This window comes from Drosophila subpulchrella, chromosome 3L (assembly GCF_014743375.2).
Source record: "Drosophila subpulchrella strain 33 F10 #4 breed RU33 chromosome 3L, RU_Dsub_v1.1 Primary Assembly, whole genome shotgun sequence".
NCBI classification, from domain to species: domain Eukaryota; kingdom Metazoa; phylum Arthropoda; class Insecta; order Diptera; family Drosophilidae; genus Drosophila; species Drosophila subpulchrella.
Window position 1 is genome coordinate 8,116,198 of NC_050612.1, and position 14,409 is coordinate 8,130,606.

The 14,409-nt window shown below is 40.6% G+C and overlaps 2 protein-coding genes across 2 annotated transcripts in view; one reads left to right on the forward strand and one right to left on the reverse strand.

Annotated features, from left to right (window-relative positions):
- The window catches only part of LOC119553309, a 37,201-nt gene that overhangs the window by 14,982 nt on the left and 7,810 nt on the right, over positions 1-14,409 (forward strand). Inside the window, exon 3 of the mRNA XM_037863635.1 lies at positions 12,641-12,864. Coding sequence (XP_037719563.1) covers positions 12,641-12,864 — 224 coding nt within the window. The remainder of the gene's footprint in view (positions 1-12,640; positions 12,865-14,409) is intronic.
- LOC119554658 (gustatory receptor 68a) lies at positions 1,555-2,718 on the reverse strand. The gene has a single exon (XM_037865659.1). The coding sequence runs from the start codon at positions 2,716-2,718 to the stop codon at positions 1,555-1,557; it is 1,164 nt and encodes a 387-aa protein (XP_037721587.1).

Genomic DNA, 14,409 nt, shown 5'->3' on the forward strand with positions numbered 1-14,409 from the left:
AATGTTTTTATATTCAACTACATTTTTTTTGCCATGTTGTTCATTAATAGCGGTTTTAAAAGTTTACTTTAAATAGGAACATATATTTTATTTATCAACATTTGTTAGTTGAAAGATTTTAAAATTGCAATTTAATATTACAATTTGGTTTTTAATTACGTAAAATATTTAAAGTAAATATGACTAAAATAACTAATATTTTCTGCCTTGATTTAAATATTTTCTAATTAAATCACGCACTTTATTATATTTTGTATTAAGCAAAATGTTTTTTTATTTAGTTCAAATATTTAATCCGAAACTTTTAATGGAATATGCAGATATTTATTTGTACTATTCCGTTTTTTATCAGTGTCGGTATAAAAATTATTTAAAATGGCAATAGGGCTTTCAAAAGTTATTGTATGATTTATTTGTGTATACAATAATATAAGAATTAAATTTCTGAATAACAGATTTTACCATCCTGTTTTCTCTTCATTTTCTCGATATTTATTTATAAGTGTTTAATTTGAGTTACTTGACAAATCGAATTTCTTTTCGTAAGTTTTTCTTATCGATTTCAATAAAATTTCACCTAAAAGTCAGTGCTATCGAGCAGAACCGTGCCTCCGCCGGAAAAAAGTGAAATAAATTCAGAAACTTTTGACTATTCAAACATTTTGACAAGCGACAATTCGCTTGATTATTGCCGTGGAATGAAATGGCAGGGAAAAGCTCGAGAGACAGGCGGACTCGGGTGAATCTTATCGTCTGGCCCATTTGAGGCATGTCCTCCCCGCCAGCTCCTCAGCCACCTCAGCACCCTCAGTCCCCTCGGCCTCCCCAGTTGCCCCAGATGGCCCATAGTTCCTTCATTAGTTCGGCACTTCATCTTGGCCGCACGCTCGAGTGCCTCTGGTCTGAGGTTGCCACATTCTGAAAAGTGACAAAAGTTTAATGATGCGTTTAAGTTGCACGTGGCACGCCCTCTGGCACCGACGCCCCATGTGTCCTCCGCAGGACTCTCGACAGCATGATTTGATGAGCTCTACGCATTGCAATGTTTGTTTGCCAGTCGGGGAGAGGCGCCGAGGAAAAATTGCAGCTGTCAGCATGTTATTGATTTCCATCACGTAACTCCCAGACAAATTATGGTGTAGGTACTGACGCACTTAACAGAAACACAGAAACCTAATTTCCTCCTACCTCTTACTTTTAATTTAAGCGTTATTCAGCAACAATCACAAATAAGATTGAGCGGACTTTGTATATAAAAACACCTACATATTTTAAATAATTTATCAATTTTAAAGAACTGAATAGGGTACAGAAGTCTTATGGCCTTAAGTTCTATGAGCACTACTTTTTATATTATATTTATGATATTAATATCATTTTAAAGAACAAAACTAGAGCATAAAAACAACAGTGTATATTTATGTAGAAAAATTCAATCGATAAGATTTTTAAAAATATTCTCTAAGTTACAATAAGTAACTTTGAAACATTTAATACTCTTTTATAAGATACAAATAAATTTTTAAGTGCAACCAGTTGTTACATTAATTCCTCTTATGCCTGGTCAACCGCCTTGGAGTCCTCCAATTGCTTGAACTGAATAAGTATTACCAAATAAGTGGTGACAGCAGAGAAGATCTTGAAAAGCGTCGAGTTGTCGATAGAGAAGAATCCGTAGGCGGTGAACTGCAGGTCCTGCTTGATGCTCTTGGTGAGGAACTTGTCGATGAGGTTCTGGAACTGCTTGCTCTTCCCGTAGACCCGAGCCAGGATCTGGGCCGTACTATTCGACTCGGAGGCCAGGCAGTCGCATGCGCTGCAGATCACAGCCATGGTGATGGTCTCGGCCAGAACCCAGGCACACGATAACCCCATGGTATCGGCCACTTCCCTCTGTGAACTCGATGAACCGGCAGTCAGGGTGGCGAAGGCCAGGTAACTCTGGTTGGTCACCGTGTAAAAGGAGAACCCGAAGTAGAATAACAAAGCCACTCCGGCCACGGAGTTCATATTCTCGGTGATGTAGCGGAATTTGCAGAGCACCTCTATAAGATTACTCAGCTCACTCCAGTTTTCCACGTTATCACTGTCCTGAAGGCCAAAAGTATTCAGTCTTCTGTTAAGAAATCCAATCCTTTGGGCCAGAGTCATCAGAATGGTCCTCAGATATAAGGCAAAAACAGTGGAGTAGAGCAACTGGAGGAAGTAGACCAGGAGTAGGATGGCCTGCTTCTTGGAGCTAATGCCACTTCGAAAATGGATGTAGTAGAAAGCTACAGTTAGTACTCCAGAAGCCGCTGAGATGACCAGGATGCTCAGGATCCGGCAACTGTAGTTCTCCCGGAAACCATTGGCCACCAGGTACTCATCGATCTTGGCTATGTCTCGCAGGGTGCGACAGTGATGGGATGCACTTAGCACACTGGACAGCACCATCATCGTATAACTGATGATGCAGAGAAGCGTCTCGATGGTCCTGTTGATCTCCTCCGTGTTCCCCTGGGCACTGGCCACCAGTCGGTACTCCCTGGAGGCGAAGAGCACGTCCTCGCCGAAGGTCAGTGAGCTGATCAGTATGGCCAGGGCCACCAGACGTCCGTACCAGCGACCCAGTCTGCCCAGTCGGAAGTTCTCCTCGTCATCCCCGCTATAAAGTGGCAGCAGTGCGCAGATCTGCGAGGGCCTAACTATAGCTCGAATGTCCTGGAAGATCTTCATATGGTCGGTATCGATGTGGTCCTTGTCCCGGTGGATACTAAAATGGTTCTATAGATGGCTCACTGACATTAGCCGACGGCAGGTTTACTGAATAATTACCTTTCAATAACTGTAATGAAGGGAAAGTGGACTTAGTCGTATGATATTATCAGAAATATAAGCTCTGCTTATTAAGAGCCAATATAATGAACATTATAATTAAGTATTTTTCTAGTAACATAGGGTCTTAGTTTTCAACTTCCTGAATGAATACATTTAAAAGAGTTATGATAACCATGTGAAAAATGAGTCTAATCCTCTACCGAATAGAAAAGTTTAAGTTCAAGTTCTTACTCCTTTTAACTTACAATCGTTTTCCATTCATATAATTGGAGTCTAGTTAACCCCCTCAAGAGTTGCAACATTCGGAATCCGAATTTCAGATCCATTGCTCAGAATTTTAATAAGAAGTTTGCCACAGCCTAGGAACTTCCGGGAATTAACTTCGTATTAACTGGGTCACATCCCCAATTGATTTGTCACAATTCCCATTCCCAAATCATGACTGATGAGCAGGCTAAGTAGTTCGCGTGGCAGAACTACAATCATTGGGTAATTACGAGCTAATGCGACCTGTCATAATTGCGGACTGACATAAATATCCATGGAACTTAAAAGCCCTGTCCAATGCGCCACGCAAATTGCCCAATTACTTTGACAAACCGCCGGCGGTGAATGGAGCTCGATGAGCCACGTGAACGGTTTGACGGAGGAGGACTTCCCGGGGGAGGAGATCTCCAGGGGAGGGAGATTATGCTCATTATGCAAACGCCTCTGACGGATGAGCTGGATGCCCGGAGTCGTCCAGGCGAAAGGCATTTACTTCAATTATTTCATTAAGGCAGCAACAGCAGCGACGAAAGTCCAGGGGCGTCATCTGCGAGTCCTTGTGGGCATCCCATCGCCATCGCCTCCAAGATGCCATCGAATTTCGGTGGCGCTAATGGAGCGTGTGAGTACGGCACCAGATGTCGGAGCCAGCAGCTCCGGCTTAGTCAACTGAACGGAGCGTAGGTTGTGGGACTATGCACTCTAAAAAGTGATGTTCTTCATTTTACACTAGAAAGGCAGGCACACAGAAAGGTTTACAAGTTCATCCAATATATTTAAAAAGATTTCAGTGCTACAAGCTTGCCTCATATATTAATGCACCAGTAAGCAAGGAATAGGAACATCAATCAACATTTATTATATCAGTATTCACATATTCCATGACATAAATTATTATCTAATTTATAATTGTTAGCTATCTTTTTTTGTTGATATTATTATTAAGCTAACTTGAAAATAAAAAAATCTTATAAATGATTAATGTGGAAAATATGTTATCAAATGTATCTGTAAATTCAATTCGAGACATGTTTGAGATACATGCATTTTTAAACTTTAACAAATATAGTATAAGAAAAAAAGGAAGTAGATATATTAACATACAATTTTGCATACCTTCCTAATTTAATTAGTCTGAAAATTAAAAAGCCTTTCCTAAGTTATTTTTATGGTTATAAATGAATTTAAATTTAAATTTTTGAATAAAAGACTAATGGATTTCCCCACAGTGTATAGTAAGGCCAATGACTTTACACGGAAGCCGAGGGTCACTCGGGGGCCAGTAAAATTCAATATCGGAGCACAGGAAATTCATTGTTTAACCTTTGTTGCTTAAATTGCTCAAATTCCTGCCATTAGTTTGACAAACGAGCCAGCGAAATTATTTTGTTGCAGCCAAGTTGCCGGGCACATCCGGAGTGAAGGAGCGGTGCTGGAGGGCGGGGATGATCGAAAACCGACCAGATTTCGGGCCAAAGTTTTTGCCACAGCACTGAGCCAGGCAGCAAAACCAACTTTGACCCCCGGAGCACCAGAACCCCCGACAGCCCTAATATCCCCACTATTTCCCGTACAACCCGCCCACGAAACTTTCCTCCAATCCTCGCTCTGGGGCACGCACTAAGCTTGCCCCGGTTGCGGTTTCGTTACCTCCAGCCAGCCATTGTGCCACTGCTCCTTGTGGCCTCCACTATCCGACATCCCAACATCCAAAATCCAGCATCCCAGCATCCACGGTGGGCATCCTCGGTTGTTCCATTGCTGCAGATTTATTTGTGGTTTTGCATAATCACTGAAAATTAGTTTAAAATATTTACATTAAATTTGCATCCCGATGTCTGGGGATTCTGGCCTGCAGGAAATGCTAAGTATAAGTATAAGCCCTTAAATGGGCATTAGCCTTCTGGCTGGCTGGGGCTGGGTTCAAGGAGAATTCTCGAGGAGAGGGCTAATTAAATAAACCCCTTGATTAACAAGAATAAATTAAAATTCCAAAGTTATTGCAGGCAGTTTCTTACGGGACTTTGATTTATTAGCCATGGAATGGCTATTTAACTTATTTACTATTAAGTAGAAGCTCCTTTAATTCAATTTAGAACGAAAATACACTTGTGCCAAGTCAGCGAAAAGTACCTGAATAACTACTAAAACACCCGAGGAACTTTTCAAATACATCCGTATGAGGAAAAAGTTAAAACTGATTTAACCACTTTATTGAACTACCAACTAAAACATGAAGAGTCAATAAATATTGAAGTTCCCCTCGTATATTTTGTTTTTCCAACCAAACTTTTTCCGAGCCAACGAAATATTTGCCAAGGCATCTTCGAAACTTTCTCTAATCACAGTTCGGCACAGAGTTAAATTCATCAAATAAACTTATCGTTTGCAGTTGCAATATACCTGCCAGCGTATTTGCAGTGCTCAGTGATTATCCTTGTAAGTATCCTTTGGGAAGCGCTCGCTTGTTTACGTGTGTCAACGAATATAATAATTCTCGGGCTGCAAAGCTTCCTGCTTCTACTTTCGTTCTATATTTGTCGATGCTCTCAGGGTGACAAAGCTACACTTGAAGAAAATTCCGATAACTCTTTATAATCCCCATTTCATTGCCATATAACCATATAGCAACATTTGCTTAAGTCTCGAGTTATTGGATATGTTTAAAAAGTGATGGTGACCCAGAGTTTATGGGGCTGTTTGATTCAATATATAATTTTATATACTGTTAAGCTGGCATCCCTTTTTGGTCTAGTTCGACAAAAGTAAGTTGCTGTCAATTAATGGATGAATCAATGAAACAATAAATATGTTGTAGGCGGGATCAAAAACGCCAAAATTATAATTATGTAAGGGGGTTTTTTTTAACCCATTATGCTATCTTAAACAAAAAAAAAAATTGTTTTATTATTTGTTTTTGATTTTTTAGGAAATTTAATGCCGTGAATATAACGCTTGATGATTAAAAAGAAAAAGATTTTCAAACCTGACAGAAACAATACCATGATATAAATATTATTATTATTGGGTTAACTCTAAGTAATATTTAGAGTAATTTAACATTTAGTTGGTTAAACTAGCGGTCAGTTATATAAATTTATAAAAGTAGTATTCAACTTATATTGGTAGGTACATATATGATTCTCCCGGTGTGGCTAAAGATCCCCGTACTTGCAAAGGTCGGTCCATGCGTGTGGCAGTGCCCCAAGGAAAAGGAATCGGGAGGCGCACAAAGTTATAAAGCAGAGTAAACATCATTTCCCAGCCAGAGCCGACGAAGACATCTAGTGTCCAGGGGGGCGAATGGAGAAAGAACTGCACTTGGAGTTTGGGCCAAAACACATTTAGGACCGCCAAACACATCCGGCAACCCCTCGACCGGAAGCATTAAGCTGCAGAATGGCTCCTGCTTCCCTGGAAAGGCCATTACCAATGCGATTCCGAGGGCCACGAGTTATGGTGACGACCCACAACTTGGACGTTTGCAGATTGTTTGCGAATCGCCCATGGCAATTGAGGGATTTTAACCATCATGATAAGTCTGAGCGAGCGGCAAAAAGAAGTTTTCTGCAGGGGCTTTCTCGATTGGCCCTATAAAAGAACTCTCTGCAGCTTGCAAACAGATCTTGTGCCATTATTAGTCGATTAATAACGGGGGAAGCAAAGCTACCAAGTTAATTATGCCAATTTTAATTCTTTTGGCAGTGGCTCAGTCCTAGGAAATGACATTCCGACCGAGTAATCCCGGCCATTAACTGAAAAATTGGCTTGAGTGGCAGATGAGGCTCAGCCAGTTTTGGATTTGATATTTCCCTGAACAGATTGAGCATATCTTTTTTGAGCCATCTCCCATTTGATGTGGGACACTCTCAGGACTTAAGCCGGGCATTATCCCTAATTTCGAAAATTCCGTTTTCCTGTGTTTTTGCTGCCCAGCCATCAAAACTAAGCCCTGCCCCCGGTCCGAGTTATCCTTCCAGATCCGAGTGGTTTTCCCCGCTCTGTTTCATGTCGTTATCTGTTTTCCGTTACCTCCCATTTATTTTCCTCCTTTTTTCCCAACGAATGCATAAACAAATTGAAGATAAACATACTTATGTGTGAATATCTAGATGCGAGGGCACTGAGAGGACAACTTAAAAGATATAGGGCTGATTTCTCAATGTCATGTTAACTGGTATCAGTAAATTGCTGTCTTGATAGATAACAATCTCGAACCTCAACATTATATTAAAAAACAGACCCATAGTATTTAAAATAATTAGTTTTTAAGTATTGGTTTTCTGTATATTTTGTATTAGGATAGCAATATAAATAATTATTCAGAAAATTTTTAAAGGTTAGAATATGCTCTTAGATATTTTTTTAAAAATGTATATTGAGAACCTGAATATTATGTATCACCTATGTATTGACACTAATTTGTTCTGAGTGCAGGCAGTTGGCTCATGAAGAAGCTGAACTTGTAGCATGTTGCAACTTCAGCCAGCAGATCCGCGGTGCCGCCTCCTCTTCGCAAATGGAATTGTTTCCCTGAAGCTGCCAGCATTTGTGTCAGAAATGCCTTAATTTATAGAAAATGTATCTGCTGGATGGGAAAGGACTCCATCCTGGGGCTGCCATGAATGTCACATGGGCTTCAACGTCCTGCGCGGCTTTCGTTTGTCTTTCACTTCACATTCACACAGAAAACCAACCCGACAGCCCGAAGGCAGCCACGATTTGCTCTTGTCCTTTGCCCAACTACCATCCCCAACATCCAACTCCAAACTCCCACTCCTTTCGAGTGATTCCGCCCCCTATCTATCTCGGAATATCTGCTTCCCCGGGGGCTCAGCGCAGATGCATGATAATCCCGATTCGAACATGGGGGTACACACAGCCCCCCCCCCCACTAAACTCCACTCCTCGCAATCCTGTCCAGAAATGATTGAGGGATTTCTGGCCGCCTAGGAGCCAATGATAACGGAAGCGGCAACCGAGCACTTTGCGCTCCATTTTCACTCCACACAACGTAATTGATATTTTACAATTGTCTCTGCCGGTTCATTTCCTTGGCTTTCGTCCCCCAAGCCCCCATCCCTGTGCCAAATTGTGCAGAAATTCTATTTCTATTTCTCACTTTGGCCCCCAACCCCCGTTAGTTGCCATATGGGATGCAGATACGTAGATACGGATGCGGACGAGGATGCGGATGCAGATACAGATGCACATGGATCTCGGGGCTGTGCTGCCCCATTTGTCGCTGTCGATGTTCCACTCCCAGCTGAGTGAAATTATTCAACCAGCAGCAGCTGCAAGTGAATTTATCAGACGAGGAGCTCCGATAGCATAACTTCTGATATACATATTCAGGAGTGCAGCAGAAATCTCTTCCAGCCGAATTCCACCCGGAAGTCGTGTAATTTCTCAAAACTATCGAATCCCTAGAAGGGATGTTGTTGAATTTGTATATTATTTCGAAAACATAACTTTGTCTGGCCATCTTTGGTAAACTATATTTGTAGAAGATCTTCGAAACACGTTACCTTACATTTATAAAGATCTTTTTAATGCACACAACATCAATTGGCGGAATATTTCGGTATGTCAGAATACCAAAAATATAATTTGTAGTTTTTTCATTTAATTTTTAAAATAATAAAAATATTTTAAAATAAGTATGGAGTATACACACCCAAAGAAAACTTTGTCAAAGCAGTTCTGTAGAACTCAAAAGTAAGCAAAGATAGTTTAAAGCTAAATCTTCGGGTGCTTTCATCTTGACAGTACATTCGTTTTGAATAAGTGAGAATAATGAGATCTTGACTTATTTCCGTTCTCAATTATCTGGGTGTTGTTAAAAACCCAATTCAACCTTTTAAACTATAAAATATTATTCTTCGTAATATATACAACACATACAGCTAGTCCATTATAATTGTAAATATTATTGGATTACCAGGCGCAATGAAAAAGCCATTAGCCAGCCCTGAAACAAACCGACCGCTGTGTTACGGTCATATTTTGTTGGTATCATGATTGTGAACCATTACTTAACGCTAATCTGTTAATCCCTCTTTAAGGTCATGACTCGAGAGTTATTTTTCTCTTGCTTGTTTATTCACTAGAATGTTGAATGTTGAGCAACGTACAGAAGTTAGCCGGAAAAGCTGGCTCCGAAAATTTCCACCGCCTGAAAGGCCACGGAAAATTACTCACCAAGTGGCTTGCGGCCAATTTGTGCAGGTGGCAAAGGAGGGGCGGGATCACGCCCTCTTTTCACCACCCACTTTACGCCCAGCTCGGCTCTTTGCTACTCACTGCTATTTACTTTGCCGGAGATCAAAGCGAAATGTGTAACGAAATTGGCAATTACATATAAAGCAGGAGAACTGTCTACCTAGTTAGGCTGTTGGGTACCTTTTTTTGGAGGAGATACAGGGGAAAATATATAAAACTTGTTTAAGTCTTCCAATATATTACACTTAGACAAACATAAAATAGTATGGGTACAATACCTTAAATGAAAATGGGTATAATATGTATTATAATGTATCTAAAGTTTATTACGATCCCCAGAAAATTCCAAATGGTGGCCCCAAAAAGTATGCTACTATTTCAACCAATTCAATTTTTTTTTGTTATTTATTTGTTTTATTTATTTACCAATTTGTTTGTCTCTGTGTAGAACAGCAATAGGGGCTAAAACAAAGGGCAGCCAACTCTGTAAGCAATTCAATCCAAATTGTGAATTCAATTTTGAAGTTGGCAAACGCGGCGACGACAACATTTGTGACCGAAAATGAGGCATTTGCAGGGAAGCCGGGAGCTCACATGATGGCTCTTTTTGCCCATCATCCGCCTCCTGTGCTGGGCGTAAAACGAATTTGTAGTAAATTCCTTGGGCGTGCTGCTGCTGTACTTCTGCTCCTGTCCTCCTGCCCTCCAGTTGCCTGCTCCACATCTGCTGGCTCGCCAGGATGCGGCGTCATCTTTTCGTGTGCGTTTTATTGGGGGCGAAATTGAATTAGTGCGGCGGCGGGAGCGGAAGCGGTTGCTAGGCAGGAAATTGCCTGAAATCAGGCGCACGTAAGCTCAGGGGGTGACCCACCGCCCTACCTCCTAGCTCCCCCCTCACACCCATTATTGTGTTTCATTTAAAACCCGCCCCAGCTTTGCTTTTATACCATACCATGCCATACTATCATAGTATTACTATGTACTATGTTGAGAGAAGTCCCCGGTTCATTTGCATGCCACGACGTCCACTGGCCAACTGGCGGAGCAGCTCCTCCAAATGGCTCTCGTTTCATGTTAATGCATTTGGCACTTAAGCGCCATAGTTTGCGCCATCAAACTAATTAAAAGTTGCTTAAATAATGCGATATTATTTTCGCATTGCCGCTTGTCTGCAGCTGGTCCTCCTCGACTTTCTGGCGCTCCTCGTCGTTGAGGTCGTTTTGATTGAGCCGCGGCAAATTAAAAGTTCAGCACGGAAACTGTCCCCCTTGGACAATTCAAACTTATCACTGAAAGTGGCCAACGATAGAAAAGTTCTTCGGAAAAATAGATATTCCGCCATGGGACAAAGATATAGAATGGGGTGATGGGAAGAGCAGGCCGCTCATTTTCCATATACCTTCTTTAAATGTTAAAAATAAACCATATTAAACTTTTAAGCATGTTCTGACACTCTTTTATCTTTAGATTCCCATTCCATGCATCCGTTTCTGACCAACTTATTCAAGAAAATAATCTGTTTCATCACAACTTAATGCGAAAAGCATGGTTTTCATTTTCAATGTAACTTATTAAGATGTTAGAAATTACTGATATTAAACTTTTAAGCATGTTCTGACACTCTTTTATCTTTAGATTTCTATACCAACTTCTTCAAGAACATAATATGTTTCATCATAACTTAAAGCTACTTTCTACATAACTTATTGAAATGTTAGAAATAACTAATATTCAACTTTTAAGTATGTTCTGACACTTCTATCTTTAGATTCCCATTCCTTGTAGCTTTTTTTGATCCAGAACATAATATGTTTCACCATAACTTAATCTATTTTTTATCACACGATTTCCCAAAAATGAACACCCTTTTAAAGAGATTTTCGAGAGCCCATTCTTTTGCCCGGCTCACTGGTAGATTAGGTATTAACGTGTGCGTTGAATTCGTGATCAGGCATTATGCAAATCCACCGCATCCAGTTGCCAAGCCCAACTGCAGTCTGGAAAGGCATAATAAACGCAACTAGTGAGCACGGGAACATGTGCGAGTAATACGCGAAGCGAAGCGTAAATGAATTTTTCATCCTTCCATTAAAATTTAAGTGCACATTTTCCGGCGCAGCGCACGAGACGCCGCAGCGCCATTAAGCCAAAGGAAGTTGCCAGCGGAGACGTCCTGCAGATTTCTGGGGGAGTGCCGGGTTGCATAAGTGGGTGGGGCAGCTGAGTTTATCCCATATATGTGGGCTGTGGAAATATTCAGCACAATGTATACAGAGTGTGCTGCACGAAGTCTTCTTTTAACAAAAAATTAAAGAAATAAAGATGGCATCATGTTGGTCCCTATAATATTGTAAGTAAATATGGAAAAGACTTTCTCAAATCCGAAATTTTCAAAAAATCCCTTCTTCCCATCCGTCAAATTGAAAAACATCTATTATGAAAGTATTTTTACTATATATAATAAAGCTGGCCTAACCAGGGCTGTCAGATTTTGTCCATATCAATTTTGAGCCATGACCGATCTTAAAATCCGGCTCAACCATCAGCAGCGTCAAGTGGCCGACTCGGTGATAATCAGTATATGCCGCGGGGAATATGAAGCCGCCCTTCAGACAATAGAAACCTCGAATGAGATGGACACCTCACTTCCTCCTATTCAGGAGAGCATCCTGCGAGAAATCCTGCAGCGCCTGCTAAGTCCGAAAGAGGACGACTATCCGCACCTATTTCCGACCTTGAGAAACCAGGCTCTGCTCAAGCAGATGAACCTCAACGGACTGGATGCCAGCATCTTCTCCATGACGGACATTCCCACGGTGGTGCTGAGCAAGATATACAACCAGGCTTTGACACTCAGATTCGAGGAGTTCCACAAACGCTTGGAGGAATTGCAGTTGGTGGAACACACGATCATTCAGCACATGGCGACGCTTTATTTTCACTGCATGATTCTAAAGAGGCTCCAGAAGAAGATCGACAAATTGGAGCCCACAAATGGGTACTCTCTGGATATAGGGTTTCTCTATGCGATGGGCGTAGTCTGCCTACTGTTACTTCTCTATTTGTATCTGGAGGGTCACGAAATAGATAAAAATATATAAATATAATAAGATGGAAAAGATATTTATAAAGCTTCTGGTGTTATACGAATGTTTTATGTTAATTGTGACAACAAATACTAATGAAACGAATTTCAATAAAGTTCTATTATTATTCGGTTAAATCGTAATTGTAAGGTAGTGCATTTATTTGTTAAAATTGTATGAAATAAGTATTTCTAGAAACCAAAATGAAGGTAATCAATAATGTTAATGTCTTTTCTTCCTTGCAGACTACATGCAATCGCTGTGCAAGAACCACTTCCTGCAGCAACTTTATAGGAAGATCGATGGGGCAGTGCTCTGGTCGCAGAATGAGAGGAATCTGGACTGCATCATCACCTTCCAGACGCACTCGGTGCTGCAGCGCTTCATGCTCCGCTTCGACATGTTGCAACTCGACTGCAACGATCACCTGCTGGTCTACGATGGAGCCCATGCCGTTGCCACGCCCAAGGTGAGTTTACAGATTACGTATCCGCCCTGGTATCTGGTAATTATGCCGACATTGGCAGCTTTCTCGAGGAAAAATAAAACACTCCTGCGAGCGCAATATGTGCCCCACATTTTTATTAGCAATATTTCACATTTGCATATGCAAATCGAAGAGGTAAAGTGATTCTGTTACAGCGCATTTTACACTGACGATAGAGGTTCGTGGGTACACTGAGAACAAGTCTCAATGAAATCAGAAAAACATTGAAACATTAGATATTGAAGGATAGATTTCATCGTTAAGGCTAGTCTTTTCTTAATTTGTAATATTGAACTGCAAATAAATTGATTATAAAAAGTGGTAGACATCCGAAGCAGCGCATTTCACTACTACAGAGGCACTTCATATCCCTAGTCTAAAACAATGCAGGGCTTAAAAGACTATCTCTCAAGACCCCTACTTTTAGAGTTATTTAATCACCTTTTCCCCAAGTGCATCACAGCACCATCAGTGTATTGATTCGCCTGGAAATGGCTAATCACGTGAGTGGGTCGAGCAACGCCGTGTGAACAATTAAATTGTGGTAGCAACGCAGTCAGAGTTTGCTACTCGCTCATGTGGGTATCGGATTGCCGGGATATGGGATGTTGTCGAGGATGGGTAAAGTGCAGGGAGCTGTAATTATGTATGTGCATACGTTCGAGGACAGATATGTGCAGATGGATGTCGGTGCACAGTAGATTGAATTATTACGAAGTGAACTGTGAAACAGGCAATTCAAATTAGAATCACTCATGGCAGCATGATATGTATGCAAATGCGCATATATGCTAAGTGAATTAAGTGATGTTGCTTCTCCATTTTCGTAATCAAATAAAAGTCATCGATACTTTTGCAGCATAGTGTGGCAATCCGATATTCCCTCTCCTCCTCTGTCAATAAAAAAGCACACACCCCCCACAAAAGTATAAATATTTATTTATAGATTTTTGATTCGTTTGTTTAACCATCGGAAACACCGATGTGTTTACATGGGGCGGGTAATGTATATTTAATTTGTCCCAGATGAGAGAAGATACTATCCAGGCCAACAGCGTGCATATTCATATATTTGCATACCTTCATTATGGAATCGCTTGCTAACGTATGTGGGTATAAAAAACTTGAACAGCCTAATATTCATACACTGTGATGGTTTTTGGCGGGTGTTGATTAGCATGTTATAATCGGTTTATATTGTTGTTATTTAAAAAAAAAGTTTTAATTATGTAAATACGATAGCTAAAGTAAAAACATGTCGTATGCCATACATTAAATATATATATTTTGTTGCCATCTTATGTCTTTTAAATACTTTTATTTATTTATATATCTATGTTATATTTAAAATAATTCAAGTTCTTATTTACTTGCCAAGTTGAACTCAAAGGACATCTTAATTTCTTGTCAAATTCTCTTGAAATTGGCCAGGGAGAACAGAGCCCATTGATGTATTCCCCTATCGATTACATGCCAGATCCCTGGAGCTGCATCCCGGTTAAGTAACGTTTAAGGAATCCGATGTCG

What these genes read in the sequence shown, in the direction of transcription:
- LOC119554658 (XM_037865659.1), bottom strand. Translation starts at nt 2,718, where the DNA reads ATGAAGATCTTCCAGGACATTCGAGCTATAGTTAGGCCCTCGCAGATC.